The 17,225-nt window shown below is 52.0% G+C and overlaps 1 protein-coding gene across 4 annotated transcripts in view; it reads right to left on the bottom strand.

Annotated features, from left to right (window-relative positions):
* SLC4A8 (solute carrier family 4 member 8) overlaps nucleotides 1-17,225 on the bottom strand; it is a 114,144-nt gene that overhangs the window by 64,134 nt on the left and 32,785 nt on the right. For all 4 annotated transcript variants that reach the window (XM_089308373.1, XM_089308375.1, XM_089308376.1 and 1 more), the window contains one exon: nucleotides 2,009-2,090. In XM_089308373.1, coding sequence (XP_089164499.1) covers nucleotides 2,009-2,090 — 82 coding nt within the window. The remainder of the gene's footprint in view (nucleotides 1-2,008; nucleotides 2,091-17,225) is intronic.

Raw genomic sequence — 17,225 nt, 5'->3', positions numbered from 1 at the left:
AGCAGCGATGTCTGACGCAGCTGGGGCCCTGCCACCCATGTGGGAGACTCGGGCTGAATTTCTGGCTCCTGGCTTCAGCCTGGCCCAGCTCCAGCTGTTGCTGGCATTTGGGGAGTGAATGGGCAGTAGAAGATCTCTCTGTATCCCTGCCTTTCAAATAAGTAAATAATTTTTAAAGCACTTGAATTAATCTTCAAAAAGACAAAGAAAATATTGATGTGATGGAACAAGATATGAGTACAGAATAGGAGGTTAGTCCCGATGCACCAGCTGCTGGGCTGTCCACACGCAGACCAGCGATGACACCTACCTGCCTGGGGTGCCATGAAGATGAAGACGACAGCTTGCATAGGTGCCTCATCTAACGCCTAACAGAGGGCACTGAGCAAATGGAAGCCTCCCAGGCCACACGCCCCTGCCCTCACTGCTGTTCCCCCATCAGCTCAAAATAACCTGGACAACTTAACCTTGGCACACCCAAACACCACTGCCCTCCGCTGAGCCACCCACATAAGTTCTCATGGTAACAGAGAGGCTGAGTCAGCCTTACAGCCTCACCCCATCCAAAGGACAAGTGCTCTCTGGGGGTTGCGCAGCGTGGATGAAAAACCCGTCCCAGAACACGCGTTACAGAGAGAGGGTCTCACCCGCCGTCTCAGCACCAGAACGTCGCTGCATCATGGCCTTCAGCCACGCAGGGGATGCTGCAGGGACTTAACAGGCACGGGACCAAGGCTGGGCTGGGCATGCGCCTTCCCTAATGAAACTGAGCATCGCCACTAGTCAGGAAGCCACGGCTAGGTATGGATCCAAGTAGGCCCCCTGGGAAAAGGGGAAGCAGGATGCCACACACTGGCTGGAGGGAGGTGGCAGTTCTCGGTGGGGAGCAGAGAAAGGAAGACAGGCATTAGGAGGATAAACCAGACAGAGCCTGACAACAAAGTGCTTCTTCCATCCCTTCCCTTCCTAGGGTGTGGGGAGCAACTCGGACTAGACTGTTACTGGAATTAAGACTTATTCTATGCATCTGCTCTCCCACAATATGGTGCTGAGAAGGGAGTAACAACTTCTACGCAGCTGCCTCTCGCCAACTTGAGTGATGACCTGCAGGAGCTGATCCTGCTCCTGATTGGAGGAGAGCAGTGTACTCGGCGTGTGGGTAGCAGAGTTGGGATTGGCGGAAGAGGACTATAAAGGAGGAGAGAGACGGCATGCACCGGGAACATCTAAGGGGAACACCTGAGGAACATCTGAGCAGCCCCCGAGAGAGCCGGCCGGCGGTGTGCCGCTCCCCCGCGGAAGTGGGGAAAGTGGCAGGGGGAACCGCCCTTCCACGGAGGTGGAAGGGATAGTAGCCAACCCGGGAAGAACCAGCAGCAAACCCGGGGAGGGCCGAGCAGACGAAAGAACAGCGCAGGGTCCTGTGTCGTTCCTCCGCGAAGAGGGGGAGCGACACTAGGGTTTCACAGAATTTGTGTTGTGAACTCCTAAAGGTGAGCTTCTGTTTCCCCTTTTCTTGTTTAGATGAGAACACCAGCAGGAAACTGGAATAGTTAGGACAGAGAACGCTAGTGTTGGAAATGGGACACAATGGTTTTACAGCCAACCTGAGATGCTACAACTCTCTGCTTTTACTGCTGCTGTCTGTTTACATGTTCTGTGCGCATTTATTTTCCACCCAGTTGTCAAGGGTCAAGTGCTTCGCATTCCCGAGGAACAGATTATTTCTTAACATTGATACAGACGACATTGAGCTTCTCAAGGCACCGTGTCAGGTGCTGCAATTACATCCCAGTGACCGTGCTGTCAGCCAGCACTGGAGATACAGCCCCAGTTTACTGACCAGATGAGGGCCCTGAGGCTAATGGAATTTAAATGCTTCTCCCTCAGGGTCATAAGCTAGAGAGAAAGAGTTAGCACTCCAGTCCAGTGTCCTGGCAGCAGAGCCAGGTCTGTTTCCCACACCAGCTGCGTCTCGCCCATCCTCTGATCCCTCAGCGGTTCTTACCTTCCAACTCTTCCTTCTCATAGTGAATGTTAAGAATGGTACTGGTGCCGCCCTGATCCACCACAGCCTCTTCATCTGCTCTCTGTTTAAACACAAATAAGCAGTCAGAGTAGGTCCTTATATATCAGACCGTTAGAGTTACTTGGGGGGGGGGGGCAGCACACAATGGTTTATGTGTACTTTGAAATTTGAACTTCACAGTAACTTTGAGATGCAAATAGAGTAGCCAGCCATCAACCTGAGACTCAGAGAACATCTGGATCCCTGCCATCCACATAGGAGACTTGGCTGGAGTTCGGGGCCCTTCCTTCAGTCTGGCCAACCCTGGCTATTGTAGGAGTGAACAGGTGGATATAAGATCTCTCTCCATCTGTCTCTCTGTCTGCCTTTCAAATAAAAGGAAAATTAGTAAAAATTTAAAAAGGACTCAGGAGCAAACTTAAAGAGTGACCTTGCCAAAAATAGGAAAATAATGATGATATCAGCAACAGACGCGATATATCAAATATGTTTAGATTCAGGAGTTCACAACATTACTTAAAAAAATATTACTGATCACCATTGGAGGATAATGTAAATAAACCAACTCATTAGTGTGGAAACTGGGAAATAATTTACCTCGGCTTTCCAGCTTAAATTATACCGCAGAGTAGTTCCATAGACCAGATGAGGGAAGTTTCTCATTACGGAAGAGGAGAAATAAAAAACGAATGATAGAACCTCACCATTTTGCAAGCCCTAGCAGATTGTAATGATTTTTAATAGTTTTGCTAACATCACAAAAAAGACTACCAGGGGCCAGCGCTGTGGCATAATGGGTAAAGCCGTCACCTGCAGTGCCCGTTAAGGTTATGTCCCGGCTGCTTCACTTCCGATCCAGCTCTCTGCTATGGCCTGAGAAAGCAGTAGAAGATGGTCCAAGTCCTTGGGCCTCTGCACCCACGTGGGAGACCTGGAAGAAGCTCCTGGCTCCTGGCTTTGGATCTGCACAGCTCTGGCAGTTGCAGCCAACTGGGAGTGAATCAGCGGAAGAAGACCTCTCTCTCTCTCTCTCTCTTTTTCTCCCTCTCCTTCTCCCTCTCTGCCTCTGCCTCATTGTAACTCTGTCTTTCAAATAAAAAATAAATCTTCAAAAAAAAAAAAAAAAGACAACTGAACATCATATACCTCCTCGTGGGAGACCCACATCATCACACATGAGGTAATCTTACCAAATAAATCATCTCCAATCTAATCAAGTTTCTAAATCCAAGTACCAATTTACTGAAAATACAATGAAACAGAGTTCCACAAAAAACATTCCCAGGGAAATATAATCAACAAAATTCAGATTCTGTCCACACAAAAGACCTAGAAAAAAGTGACCAACCAGTAACAGCAAGTATCCTCAACATCTAAGTTGTAAGCTCTTAAAATACCATTTTCAACAGTTAGGTTAAAAGAGACAATGAACCAGATGCAATATGTGGATTTCATTTGGATCCTGATTCAAACAAATCAACTGAAAGGTTTTTTAAAAAACGATTGTATTTTATTTATTTGAAAGTCAGAGTTACACAGAGAGAAGGAGAGGGAGAGGAAGAGGGAGGGAGAGGGAGGGGGAGGGAGGGAGAGGGGGAGAGGTAGAGAAGGAGAGAGGGGAGAGAGGGGAGAGAGGGGAGAGAGGGGAGAGAGGGGAAAGAGGGGAGAGAGGGGAGAGAGGGGAGAGAGGGGAGAGAGGGGAGAGAGGGGAGAGAGGGGAGAGAGGGGAGAGAGGGAGGAGAGGGGGGAGAGAGGGGAGAGAGGGGAGAGAGGGGAGAGAGGGGAGAGAGGGGGGAGAGAGGGGAGGGGGGAGACGGGGGAGAGAGGGGAGAGAGGGGAGAGAGGGGGAGAGGGGAGAGAGGGGGGAGAGGGGAGAGGGGGGAGAGAGGGGAGAGGGGAGAGAGGGGGGAGAGGGGAGAGAGGGGGGAGAGAGGGGAGAGAGGGGAGAGAGGGGAGAGAGGGGAGAGAGGGGGGAGAGAGGGGAGGGGGGAGACGGGGGAGAGAGGGGAGAGAGGGGAGAGAGGGGGAGAGGGGAGAGAGGGGGGAGAGGGGAGAGGGGGGAGAGAGGGGAGAGGGGAGAGAGAGGGGAGAGGGGAGAGAGGGGGGAGAGAGGGGAGAGGGGGGGAGAGAGGGGAGGGGGGAGACGGGGGAGAGAGGGGAGAGGGGGGGAGAGAGGGGGGAGAGGGGAGAGGGGGGAGAGAGGGGAGAGGGGAGAGAGAGGGGAGAGGGGAGAGAGGGGGGAGAGAGGGGAGAGGGGGGGAGAGAGGGGAGGGGGGAGACGGGGGAGAGAGGGGAGAGAGGGGAGAGAGGGGGAGAGGGGAGAGAGGGGGGAGAGAGGGGAGAGGGGGGGAGAGAGGGGAGGGGGGAGACGGGGGAGAGAGGGGAGAGGGGGGGAGAGAGGGGGGAGAGGGGAGAGGGGGGAGAGAGGGGAGAGGGGAGAGAGAGGGGAGAGGGGAGAGAGGGGGGAGAGAGGGGAGAGGGGGGGAGAGAGGGGAGGGGGGAGACGGGGGAGAGAGGGGAGAGGGGGGAGAGAGGGGGGAGAGGGGAGAGGGGGGAGAGAGGGGAGAGGGGAGAGAGAGGGGAGAGGGGAGAGAGGGGGGAGAGAGGGGAGAGGGGGGGAGAGAGGGGAGGGGGGAGACGGGGGAGAGAGGGGAGAGAGGGGAGAGAGGGGGAGAGGGGAGAGAGGGGGGAGAGGGGAGAGGGGGGAGAGAGGGGAGAGGGGAGAGAGAGGGGAGAGGGGAGAGAGGGGGGAGAGAGGGGAGAGGGGGGGAGAGAGGGGAGGGGGGAGACGGGGGAGAGAGGGGAGAGAGAGGGGGAGAGGGGAGAGAGGGGGGAGAGGGGAGGGGGGGAGACGGGGGAGAGAGGGGAGAGAGGGGAGAGAGGGGGGAGAGGGGAGAGGGGGGAGAGAGGGGAGAGGGGAGAGAGAGGGGAGAGGGGAGAGAGGGGAGAGGGGGGGAGAGAGGGGAGGGGGGAGACGGGGGAGAGAGGGGAGAGAGGGGAGAGAGGGGGAGAGGGGAGAGAGGGGGGAGAGGGGAGGGGGGAGACGGGGGAGAGAGGGGAGAGAGGGGAGAGAGGGGGAGAGGGGAGAGAGGGGGGAGAGGGGAGAGGGGGGGAGAGAGGGGAGGGGGGAGACGGGGGAGAGAGGGGAGAGGGGAGAGAGGGGGAGAGAGGGGAGGGGGGGAGAGAGGGGAGGGGGGAGACGGGGGAGAGAGGGGAGAGAGGGGAGAGAGGGGGGAGAGGGGAGAGGGGGGAGAGGGGGGAGAGGGGAGAGGGGGGAGAGGGGAGAGGGGGGAGAGAGGGGAGAGGGGAGAGGGGAGAGAAAGGGGGAAAGAGGAGAGAGGGGGGAGAGAGGGGAGAGGGGGGAGAGGGGGGGAGAGAGGGGAGGGGGGAGACGGGGGAGAGAGGGGAGAGAGGGGAGAGAGGGGGAGAGGGGAGAGAGGGGAGAGGGGGGGAGAGAGGGGAGGGGGGAGACGGGGGAGAGAGGGGAGAGAGGGGAGAGAGGGGGAGAGGGGAGAGAGGGGAGAGGGGAGAGGGGAGAGGGGGGAGAGGGGGGAGAGGGGAGAGGGGAGGGAGAGGGGAGGGAGAGGGGAGGGAGAGGGGAGGGAGAGGGGAGAGAGGGGAGAGGGGAGAGAGGGGAGGGAGAGGGGAGAGAGGGGGGAGAGAGGGGGGAGAGAGAGGGGAGAGGGGGGAGAGGGGAGAGAGAGGGGAGAGAGAGGGGAGAGGGGGGAGAGAGAGGGGAGAGGGGGGAGAGGGGAGAGAGAGGGGAGAGAGGGGAGAGAGGGGAGAGGGGGGAGACGGGGGAGAGGGGGGAGAGGGGGGAGAGAGGGGGTCTCCCATCCGCTGGTTCACTTCCCAATTGGCCGCAACGGCCTGAGCTGTGCCAATCTGAAGCGAGGAGACAGGAGCTTCCTCTGGGTCTCCCATGTGAGTGCAGGGGCCCAAGGACCTGGGCACCTTCTACTGCTTTTCCCAGGCCATAGCAGAGAGCTGGATTGGAAGTGGAGCAGTTGGGACTTGAACCAGTGCCCGCCCATATGGGGTGCCGGCACTGCAGGCAGCAGCTTTACCCGCCACGCCACGGCACCGGCCCCGAAAGGGTTTTGCAGTTGGCTACACATATTAGGGTGGCCAAGATGCAGACCACCACCACCAAACGCTGAGGAGGAGCTCCCACTCACTGCTGGTGGGAATGCGAAACAGCACGGCAGTTTCTCACAAAACTGAACACATTCTTACCGTACAATCCAACAGTCATGCTCCTTGGTATTTACCCAAAAGAACTGAAAACTTATGTCCCCACAAAAACCTAAACACAAGTGTTTATAGCAGCTTTGTTCATTATTGCCAAAACTGGAAAGGAACCAAGATACCCTTCAGTAGGTGAACGGGGTCAACTGTGATACGACCAGATGATGGTATTCAGGGCTAAAAAGAAATATGCTATCAAGACACGGAAGAACCTTAAATGCACACTGCTAGGTGAAAGCAGCCGGTCTGAAAAGGCTACGTGCTGTATGATTCCAATCACATGGCTTCCTGGAAAAGACAACGCTATGCAGACAGTAAAACCTCAGTAGTTGCAGGCGCGGGTGGGAGGGAGGGCTCAACAGGGGGAGCACAGAGGATTCTGAGAGCAGTAAAATACTCCAGCGATACTATCTTGGCGGATGTATGTCAGTACCCATTTGTCTAAGGCCAACATCAAGAGTGAACCCTACTGTGAACCAAGGACTTTGGGAGAGAATGATGTGTAATGTCACATCAAGAATAGATTTCGATGAATGTTTATTAGCTTTGTGAATTCTTTGATTGATATTCAATATTTTCTCATAAAACCACATATGGATATAAATAGTTATTCATGTTGGCTTTCCCATTGGTTGGTTTTTTTTTTTTTTTTTTTTTTTTTTTGACAGGCAGAGTGGACAGTGAGAGAGAGAGACAGAGAGAAAGGTCTTCCTTTGCCGTTGGTTCACCCTCCAATGGCCACCCCGGCCGGTGTGCTGCGGCCAGCGCACCGCGCTGATCCGATGGCAGGAGCCAGGTACTTATCCTGGTCTCCCATGGGGTGCAGGGCCCAAGTACTTGGGCCATCCTCTACTGCACTCCCTGGCCACAGCAGAGAGCTGGCCTGGAAGAGGGGCAACCGGGACAGAATCCGGCGCCCTGACTGGGACTAGAACCCGGTGTGCCAGCGCCGCAAGGCGGAGGATTAGCCTAGTGAGACACGGTGCCAGCCTTCCCATTGGTTTTTAAAATCAAGAGGCCAGAGCTCAATCACAACAGTTGGTACTGTCCTCAGCCATCTGACACAGCACAGAGCACAGTGGGATTACAAGTGGGTGGGGGGAGGGAGAGATCATTGATTTTTGACCCTAAGACTACAAAAACAAAACATAAGGCAAGCACAGAATCAATCATCAGAAACATTGTTTGAAAACTGACCTCTTTGTTAGTTTCTTTAATTTAGATTGGTTCACTACAGCCCATATCCACCAAGTAATTGTTTATCTACTTTCTTTGTCTTGCTGAGAGATGGAGAGAGAGAGAGCACTGTTAGCCAAAACATTAAAAGGTTTGACATTTAAAAAAATGCAACTGGGGCCTGGACCAGCGCTGTGGTGCAGTAGGTTAATCCTCCTCCTGCGGCAATGGTTCATGTCCTCGCTGCCCCTCTTTCAGTCCAGCTCTACTATGGCCTGGAAAAGCAGTGGAAGATGGCCCAAATCCTTGGGCCCTGCACCTGTGTGGGAGACACGGAAGAAGCTCTTGGCTCCTGGCTTCGAATCAGCCCAGCTCCAGCCATTGCAGCCATTTTGGGAGTGAACCAGTGAATGGGAAGACCTTACTTTCTATCTCTCCCTCTCACTGTCTGTAACTCTACCTCTCAAATAAATAAATAAATAAATCTTAAAAAAAAAAAGCACCTGTGTGGATCTTATTTGGATCCTGGCTCAAATATACCAACTATTAAAATAGGAGAAGAATTGCAAGGCACTCACAGAAATTGAAACAACAGAAGGGATATTCGATTACATTGAAGGATAATTGTTATTTTTGAAAGTAGGAAGATAATCGTGTGATACAGCAGTTACGTTATTTTTAAAAGGTCCTTAATCTTTAGTGACAGGCACTGAAGTCGTTACTGATGAAATGGAAAGACGTCTGGGATTTGGCAACTGAATGGAGACACAGATGAAACACAATGACGCGTTCACTTCAGAAGCCAAGCTATGGGTACATGATGATTCATTATGCAAATCTCCCTACTTTGGTATACGCTGGAAATGTTCCATACATTTCCAGGCTGTTCAAAGTTTGTTTGAAGTTATTCAAAATGAACCTAAAAGGACATTAGGCTTCTTTGATCTGGGCTGTCTGCCGAGAACTCGCCAGTTGGCTAGCATTTCTTCTGATGCCATCATTAGTTAGGACCAAGAAGACTTCCTACCCAGGATCTGTGGATTTCCAGGGGACGTGTGGATGGCATTCACAGAGTTGGGGTAGCACATGGGAATGCAAATGTGCATTTTTCTTGGGAAAGCGTCCGCAATATTCATCCAAAAAGGTTTCTGACTCAGGAAAGATGTGAATCATGAGAACCACATTATATAAGCTGGAAAGAAACTGAAAGGAAGGGGAGAGGGAGAGAAGGAAGGGAAATCTACAGAAAATGCCCTGTACTAAGTCTCTCTTCTCTGCACTTCCTTCCTTGCCCGCCGACAGGGACCCACTACTACATGTGACTTGACCTGAGGTGCCTGCCTCAAGGAAGAGGCTAGAAAAGGGAATGAAGGCACATTACAACGTCGAAACTGCAAGACAGGCCTTGAGAGAGGAAGTACTGCTAGGAGCCTTGAAAAATAAATGAATTCTAGCTGAGTAGCAAACCAGATTCTCACGGACGTTAGTGAAGGAATTAAAAAGTGGAGGCAGCTCTGGGTCTTCCTGAATGGCTCCAGCTCCTGGGAGCAGCCACAGCTTCAGGGCGGTGGAAGCGTGGGCAGCACAGTGTGTCTGAGCCCCGTGTCCCACACACCTTCCCTGCTGTTCCTCCCAGGACCTATCAGGTGCAGACCCGCATAGCTGAATCCCGCCTCGTTTCCTGCAGTCTCTCTGATGTCTTACCTCAAGGATCTCTTTCATTTATTTCCCAAAAAATTCAATGTTCTCAGAGATTTTCTATAAAGCCCTCCCATTCCCCATATCTCCATCCCCACCAGAACCAAAAATAAAGAGGTTAATGTTTACTGAGTTCTGGCACTTTTAGCCACATTTGAAATATGGGTTTTTTAAAAATTACTTGTTTGAGAGAGAGAACCCGTGCCCCTACCACTGAGTTATACCCCAGATACCCCCAACAGCCAGGCCAGAGCCAGGCCAAAGCTGAGGGCTAGGAGCTCAATCCAGGTCTCCCACCTGAGTGGCAAGGACTCGGTTATTTAAGTTTAACCACAAGGCCAAACACCTGCCCCATTTGACCATTTTTAAATCAATAAATACAGAGATGATTTCCAGGGTTTCTAATCAGCAAACCAAGTCAATACAACCAGTACAGTAGTACCAACAAATATTTGCTGTTGGACACTCACTATATGCCTAGCAATGTATTTACATATCCTCAAAACAGCCTTAAATCAAGACTGGGCAAAATCTCACAAGAGTTCATCGGAAGAATTCTAACTCAAGCCTGGCTGTGCTCCTACTAACATCACATGCTAATACTGCAAAATCCAAGAACCCGGTCATTTCTGGAGAGCTCAGGTGACGTAATCTTGGATTAATGCCTGCAGTGAAAATAGCTCAAGGTCCATACCCTCATCTGCTCAAATCCTCAGTGTTCTAGAACCTTGTGCTCTGAAGTGCCCTTCCTCCATCTCCTTATTCGTTTCCATCTTCCTCTCCATCCAGCAGAGCCCCCAAACCTGACCCACAGAACCCTAACTTTCTGATGCCCTCAATTACTTCCTGAATGTAGACACCCAGGGGAAGAAATAAAGACTCCACGAGAACTCGTGCCCACACCGCCTCTCCTCCAGGGCCATGAGCTGCCCATCCCCACCCCTCAGCAGCCTGCGAGGGACCTAAAATCCCAGGGACCCCCACCAGGATCCACTCCTCCGCAGTACAGATCACTGATGGAGAGAACGGTGGTCCCCTAAAGCGACACACACCCTAACCCTGCAACAATTTGAGTGTGTCACCCTGCAGGCAAAGGGGAATTAAGGTTGCAGAGGGAAGTAAATTTGCTAGTCACTATCTTACAATAAAGAGATTATCCTGGATTTCGTCAACGCCGTGTAATAATCTCTATGTAATCACAAGGACCCTCAAAAATGGGAGCAGAGGCAGGGGAGGACACGTGCAAGACCCGGGAGATGCTAAGTTCCTGGCTCTGGAGAGAGAGAGGAAAGGCAGAGGCAGGGAATTGTGAGCCAAGCGATGCAGGCTGTCTCTAAAAGATGGAAAGCAAAGCAAACCCCCAGAAAGACCTGAGTCAGACTTCTGACTGGGAGACGAGGAATGTGCATTGTGTAAGCCAATCAGTGGGAATATGCTAGAAAACTAACACTGGACATATATCATGACTTCCTAACCCCCACCAGCAGAGCAAACGTACTGCTACACCTTGTGGGAAACCACCCATGGCCTAAGAACTGCTCCTGCTACCTGGCGGCACATTTAGAACACATACAGCAGCTTTACTGCACCCCGATTCCTACTGTGACCCCTGTCTACCCTGACGAGGCAAACCATGAGCTAGGACAACTGTGTGTGCACTATCCACCTGTTCCTGCTCAGGTCTCTGCTGGGCAGGTCAGCCCCCCTGGCTCCGGTGAAGCCCCCCAGCACAGCCGGTGAAACCAGGGGAATAGGACGCCCTCAGCTCCCCAGTCCTCCCGTCCGGGAAGAACACTCAGTGTGTGCTGGCAGAGGCCAGGGAGGCTAGGGATCACACATTGCTAAGCCGTGTGCGGACAGGCTGCCATGTCTGGTTAATACTTTCACTCCTTAACATTGGACAAATATTTACGAACTACCACAACATGACCATAAGCCTCAGAAGAGCTGTCCCATTTTCCACATCCGTTCACTCATTCATTCAGCAAATACTTGCCGAGCTCCAACAAGTGCACTGGAGTCCAGGTCTCCTTCAGCCTTACATGGGGTGTGGCTTTCAGCCCTCTACCAGCACTTGCTGTTCTGAAGAGTTCTACAGAACTGTTCACTCTGGGCAGGCCTGGTGCTCATAAAAGCCTTGGGGATTGCCCACAGTCACTTGGGTTCCCTGTGCCACTTGCTCCCTCCCTGAACGTCTCTTCAGTTCCCAGCACCATTTGGCTCAATTCTGAGGGTTCCAATCTCTCCAGCTTGCTCCGCCAGCATTTCCTTCTGCCTGGTTCCTAGCGTGGTGACCAGGAGAGCTGTGAAGCTACGAGATGGCCCCAGTTCCAGGCCAAAGCATGGGGCTTTCCCTAAAGCTTCCTCATCTTCCTCTATTATCTCTCCCTCTAAGAGCTCACCGACTTCAAATTTAAATAACCACCTCCAGAGGTCATTAACTCACCCTAAGTTACAGCAGCGGCCGCCTCGCTGGCCTCTTGCCCTCTGGTGCATCCTCTGTGCACCTTGCCACACGTGTCTTCCCACACACTCCCTCAGTGCTCACTCAGAGCTAGGCACAGTGATTAAGGGCGTGTCTTTTGGAGGGAGGCAGACCTGGATTCTGCAGAGCCACAGGCCGCTTGGCCACTTCTAGGTCCCTTTACGTCAAAGTTTCCTCAAAATTCATTTGCGACATCTAGAAATTAAATGGGATAATGCACAGAAAACAAGCACTCAACAGAAGTTAACAGCAACAACACAGGGGCCAGTGCTATGGCAGAACGGGTTAAGCCATGGCCTGGGTTGGAGTCCTCGCTGCTCCACTTCTGATCTAGCTCCCTGCGAGTAGCCTGGGAAGGCAGCAGCGGCTGGCTCAAGCCCTTAGACCCCTGCACCAATGTGGGAGACCTGGAAGAAGCTGCTGGTTTCAGCCTGGCTCAGCCCCAGTTGTTGCAACCATCTGGGGAGTGAACCAGCAGGTGGAAGATCTCTCTCTAACTCTGCCTTTCAAATAATTAAACAAATCTTTAAAAACAAAAACAAAACAGTGCCAGCAGAGATGCACATGTATAGTCCACAGAGAAGGAGCGGGAGAAAGGATGGGACTTGGGGAGACGTTGGGGACCGACGAGACTGGACGAGGAATTCTGAGTAACTCCACACGCAGTCAGACCTGGAAGGTCAAAACAGCATTTTCCTGGTGGAGAGGGAGGGTTACAACTTTCTGGCTTGCACACCTGAGCAAAGGCATGGCAGCAGTGACCATCTGCTGCTCTGTGCAGTTCCTGACTGCCCAGGAGCGCTTCAAGAACAAGCATCTTGCCTTGAGATATGGCCACCGGGCGCCAGCATTACAGCCGGCCATACTGCTGTGGAGGACAAGAGTTCGATCCTGGTCCCCACTCCCATGAAGCTCCTATCTGAGAAGGTAATAAAATCAAAACAAGAATGCTTCCGATAAGTTACGTATGCTATTCAGAAAGAAAACAGGGCCATATGAGACAGAGAGTGAGGGACAGGGGCTGGAGGTCAGGGAAAGCCCCTCCAGAGAGGTGACATTTGAGTTATGAGAAGGCCTAGGTAGAAAGGGTGCCCTACACGGTGGGGAGGATCAGGACAAAGCTCCGGAAGTCCAAATGAGCTTGGCATGCTGGTGATACAGAAAGAAACTAGAGCAGGGGTGCATGGCGAGAGGGCAGCATGGGCACTCTGGGAGATCGGCCACAAGGAGACTGGGTTGTATTCTAAAATGCACTGGGAAGTAAGCCAGTGAGGGATTTTAAGATGGGCCATGCCATCAAAGAAAGAGGTACCTTTCTCTGAAGGGAAGAGAGAACTTCCACCTTGCTTATGGCCTTGTCTAAATACTGCTGGAGACTGGATTCAAAAGGCTTCCATAGCCTAGGCAGCTCATGTCAAGAGCCTTGGGTGACCACTGACGTCATCCATAAGAGTGTTAATTGTTAAATCAACAACAGAAGTCACTGTGCACTAACTCCCCATGCAGGACCTCTGTCCTCAAAGAGTTGTATTATGAGAATTAACTGTAAGAGTTATTCTCAAACTGTTTGTTTGTGTGTGCAAATTGTTGAAATCATTACTTAGTATAGAGTTGGTCTTCTGTGTATAAAAGTTAATTGAAAATGAATCTTAATGGAGAATGGGACTGGGAATGGGAGAGGGAGGAGGTGTAAGGGTGGGAGTAGGGCCAGGAAGGCGGGAATGGTGGGAAGAATAATATATTCCTAAAGTTGTACTTATGAAATTTGTACTCATTAAATAAAAGGCTTATTTGGGTTAAAAAAAAAAAGAAGAAGAAGAAGAAGAAAAAGATGGCCCAAGTCCTTGGGCCCCTGTACCTGCATGGGAGACCTGGAAGAAGCTCCCGGCTTTGGATCGGCGCAGCTCCAGCCATTGCGGCCATCTGGGGTGTGAAGCAGTGGATGCAAGATCTCTCCACCTCTCTCTCTCTCTCTCTCTCTCTGCCTCTGCCTTTCTGTAACTCTGCCTTTCAAATAAATAAATCTTTAAAAGAAAAGAAAGATGGGCCACAACATAATCTGACTTGTGGTTTTTGTTTTTTGTTTTGTGTTGTTTTAGATTTTTGTTTTATTTGAAAGGCAGAGAGACACAGATATTCTACCAGCTGGTTCACTCCCCAAATGGCTGCAACAGCCAGTGCTGGAACTCCATTCAGTTCCCCTACTGGGGTTGCAGGAACTCAAGCACTGAGCCAGCATCTACCGCTTCCCAGGTGCATTAGCAGGAGGCTGGTTTGGAAGTGGAGCAGCTGGGACTCAAATCAGCACTCTGATAGGGGATGTGGGCTTCTCAAGTGGCGGCTTATTCCACGTCACCACAACACCCACCTGTGTTTGTTTGTTTGTGTTTATTTATTTGAAAACCAGAGAGAGACACAGAAAGACCTTTCATCTGCTAGCTTATTCCTCAAATGCCCACAACAGCCTGAGCTAGGCCAGGCCAAACCCGGACGCCAGGAATTCTATCCAGATCTCCTTAATGGGCGGCAGAAACCCAAGCACCTGAGCCCTTGTGTGCTGCCTCCAGGGGCTCACATCAGCAGGAAGCTGGACTGGAAGCAGAAGTGGGGGATCTGATCCTAGTACTCCCATCTAGAGTGCAGGCATTCCAAGTGGCAGCTTAACCTGCTGCCCAGCCTGCTTCGTGCTTTTAAAAGCTCCCCCCTGGGGGCCGGCTCTGTTATTTAGCTGGTTAAGCCGCTACCTAGAGTGCCACAGGTGGAGAGCTCTGGCTTCTCCACTCCTGATCCAGCTCCATCTGGGAAAGGAGCAGAGGACGCCCAAGTGCTTGGACCCTGCACCCATTTGGGAGAGCCGGATGAAGCTCCTGGGTCCTGGATCCTGGTTTCCGTCTGGCCCAGTCCCGGCCACTGGGGCCATTTGGGGGAATGAACCAGAGGATGGAAGATCTCCCTCTCTATAATTCTGCCTTTCAAATAAATAACATGAATCTGTTAAAAAATAAATAAAATTAAAACTCCCAGTGGCTTCCTTGTGGGAACTGTAGGGCAAGAAAGAAAGCAGAGGAACAGTTGTTTGGTCTAGCAGTTAAGATGTCTGTCTCCTATCAGAATTCCCGGCTCCCGACTTCCCCACGGCCCTGGGAAATAGCAAGTGATGGCTCAGTGGTAGTTCCTGCACCCACGTGGGAGATCCCAGATTGAGTTCCTGGCTTCCGGCTTCAGGTCCCAGCTGGGGAGTGAACCAGTGGATGAAAGGTTCCCGCTCCCCGGTCTCTCTCTCAAATAGATAGATAGAAAGATAGATAGATAAATTTAAGGTAAAAGTAATGATAACTTCTTAAAAGAGCAGAGAAATAAAGCAAAGGTCACAGTTAGAAGGCTAGGGCAGCAGGCCACCCCAGAGAGGACGACACAGACTGGGTATATTTGGGTGTGAGTCTGGAACCTCTGTATTTCACCAAGGGCAATTCACTCACTTTTCAAGGCTGCCTTGCACCCAGCTTAGCTGGCACCCAGGAGGCTCAATCGGCAGGTGCCTCTTCTGCATCACTCCTACCTCCTTTCCTCCTTTTCTCCATTCCCTTCACCTCCCTAAATCTCAAGTGCCCATTTGCTTCTCGCCCGACTCCAGCCTTCAGGAGGTCCTGCTGTTCCCATTCTTACAGTGCCTCTCCTCACCCCATCTCCCGTGAAAGTTCCACAAACTGCATAGAAAGGAAACAATTATTATCCATCCTACCCAGAAGCACTCAGATTATCAACTTCCCAGAACACTAATGGAAGCCCACAGGTCATTAGGTTCTCAGTAACACAACCTGCACACATTCTGCAAGTTAAGGGCGCTGTCTCCTCCTCTGTTCCAGCCTGTTCTCCCTACCACAGACAGGGAAAGTGTTCTTTCTGTAAGATTTATTTATTTGAAAGGCAGAAAGAGAGAGAGAAGGAGAGAGATCTTTCACCTATGGGTTCACTCCCCCAAATGGCTGCAATGGCCAGGGCTGGGCCAGGCGGAAGCCAGAAGCCAGGGCTTCTTCTGGGTCTCCCACATGACTGCAGGGGCCCAAGCACTTGGGCCATCTTCTACTGCTTTCCCAGGAGCATTAGCAAGGAGCTGAATCAAAAGTGGAATAGCTGGGACTCGATCCGGCGCTCACGGGACGCCAGTGTTGTAGGCAGCAACTTAACCGGCTGTGCCACAATGCCGGCCCCACAGAAAGCTTCAACAGGAAAAATCTGATCATGATCTCATTCACTCTCTCTTCTGCCTCCCCTTTCCCTTCCTGTTTAACCCCCTCCAACGTCTTCCCCTTCGTCCTCAGAAAACAGCAACATCTTCAGCATGGGCTACAGGGCCCTGGAGGTGTGGCCCAGAACACACCTCCCACCACTCCTCTCGCGGCTCCTGGGGCTCCAGCACATGGCCTTCTTTCGGGTCTTTGGTCAGACTCGTCCCCTCCTGCCACAGGACTTTCGTATATGCTGCTCGCTTGGCCCCCATGGCCCTTCGAGTTCCCTTCCTCCTCAGCTGGCATTCATTCATCCCTTAGCTCTGTACCAAAATGTCTCCCTTAGCAAAACCTACTCTGATCTGACACTAAAGCTGGAACGAGTGTTCATACATGCACCGACCTGGCTGGCTTTCTTTCAAAGCACTTACTAGTTTACGATGATACATGGATTTGTGTGACTATATGATTTGAAACCAGTTATTTCTTTTCCCCTCCCAATAGATGGTAGGCTCCGGGAAAGTACCACTGCCAATGGCTGCCCACCAGCACTGTATCCACAGCAGGTCTTGATAGGCCCTAAAATCTGAGATACTGGGGTAGGCGTGTGGCACCACGGTTAAGATGCTGTTTCAGATGCCCACATTCCGTGTCAGAGCGCCTGGGTTCAAGTCCTGGGCCTGCTTCAGGATCCAGCTTCTGCTAATAAACCCTGGGAGACAGCAGGTGATGGCTCAAGTGCTTGGATCTCTGCCACCCGCATGGGAGACCCAGATGGAGGTTTCTCAGCTACTGGCTTTGGGCTGGCCTAGCCCAACCCAGGCTGCTGTGGGCTCTTTGGGGGAGTGAACCAACTGATGGGAGCTATCTAGCTTTCTTTCTCCTCTATTTCCTTCTCTCTGCCTTTCAAATAAACAAAAAATAAAGCCTTAGCTATCATTCCTTTTTTGACTGAGCAAACCAAGAAGGAATTATGCACCTTCTGGTAGCAAACTATGACCAGGAAGAAAAGGAGAGTCAGTGTTAGATGCCCACTTGGCTACAAACTCAGCACGTCTTCCTTGCCTCTTCCCGGAAAACATGGCTGACGCCAACGTAGCATTGGTTTCCAAGACCTGTCATTCCTCCTGAGCTGGTCCATCATCCCCTTCTCAGCCTCCTCGTCAGCCCCAGGCTCCCCACCCCCACCCCCAAGCAACCAAACCCTCCGATGTCCAGCACAGGAGAGGTGCAGGGAGTGAGAGAATCCACTACCGCTCACTCCCGGTCACACAAGCAATGGTCATCCTGCAAAGCCCTTATAGCCCTTTCACAGACAGATCCCTGAGACAAACTCCCTGTCCTGTTGTAATCGCTTGGG

This window comes from Oryctolagus cuniculus, chromosome 11 (genome assembly GCF_051225735.1).
Source record: "Oryctolagus cuniculus isolate XC-2025 breed Fujian yellow rabbit chromosome 11, ASM5122573v1, whole genome shotgun sequence".
Classification (NCBI taxonomy): Eukaryota; Metazoa; Chordata; class Mammalia; order Lagomorpha; family Leporidae; genus Oryctolagus; species Oryctolagus cuniculus.
The sequence above is the reverse complement of the archived record's forward strand: the minus strand, read 5'-3'. Positions and strand labels throughout refer to the sequence as shown.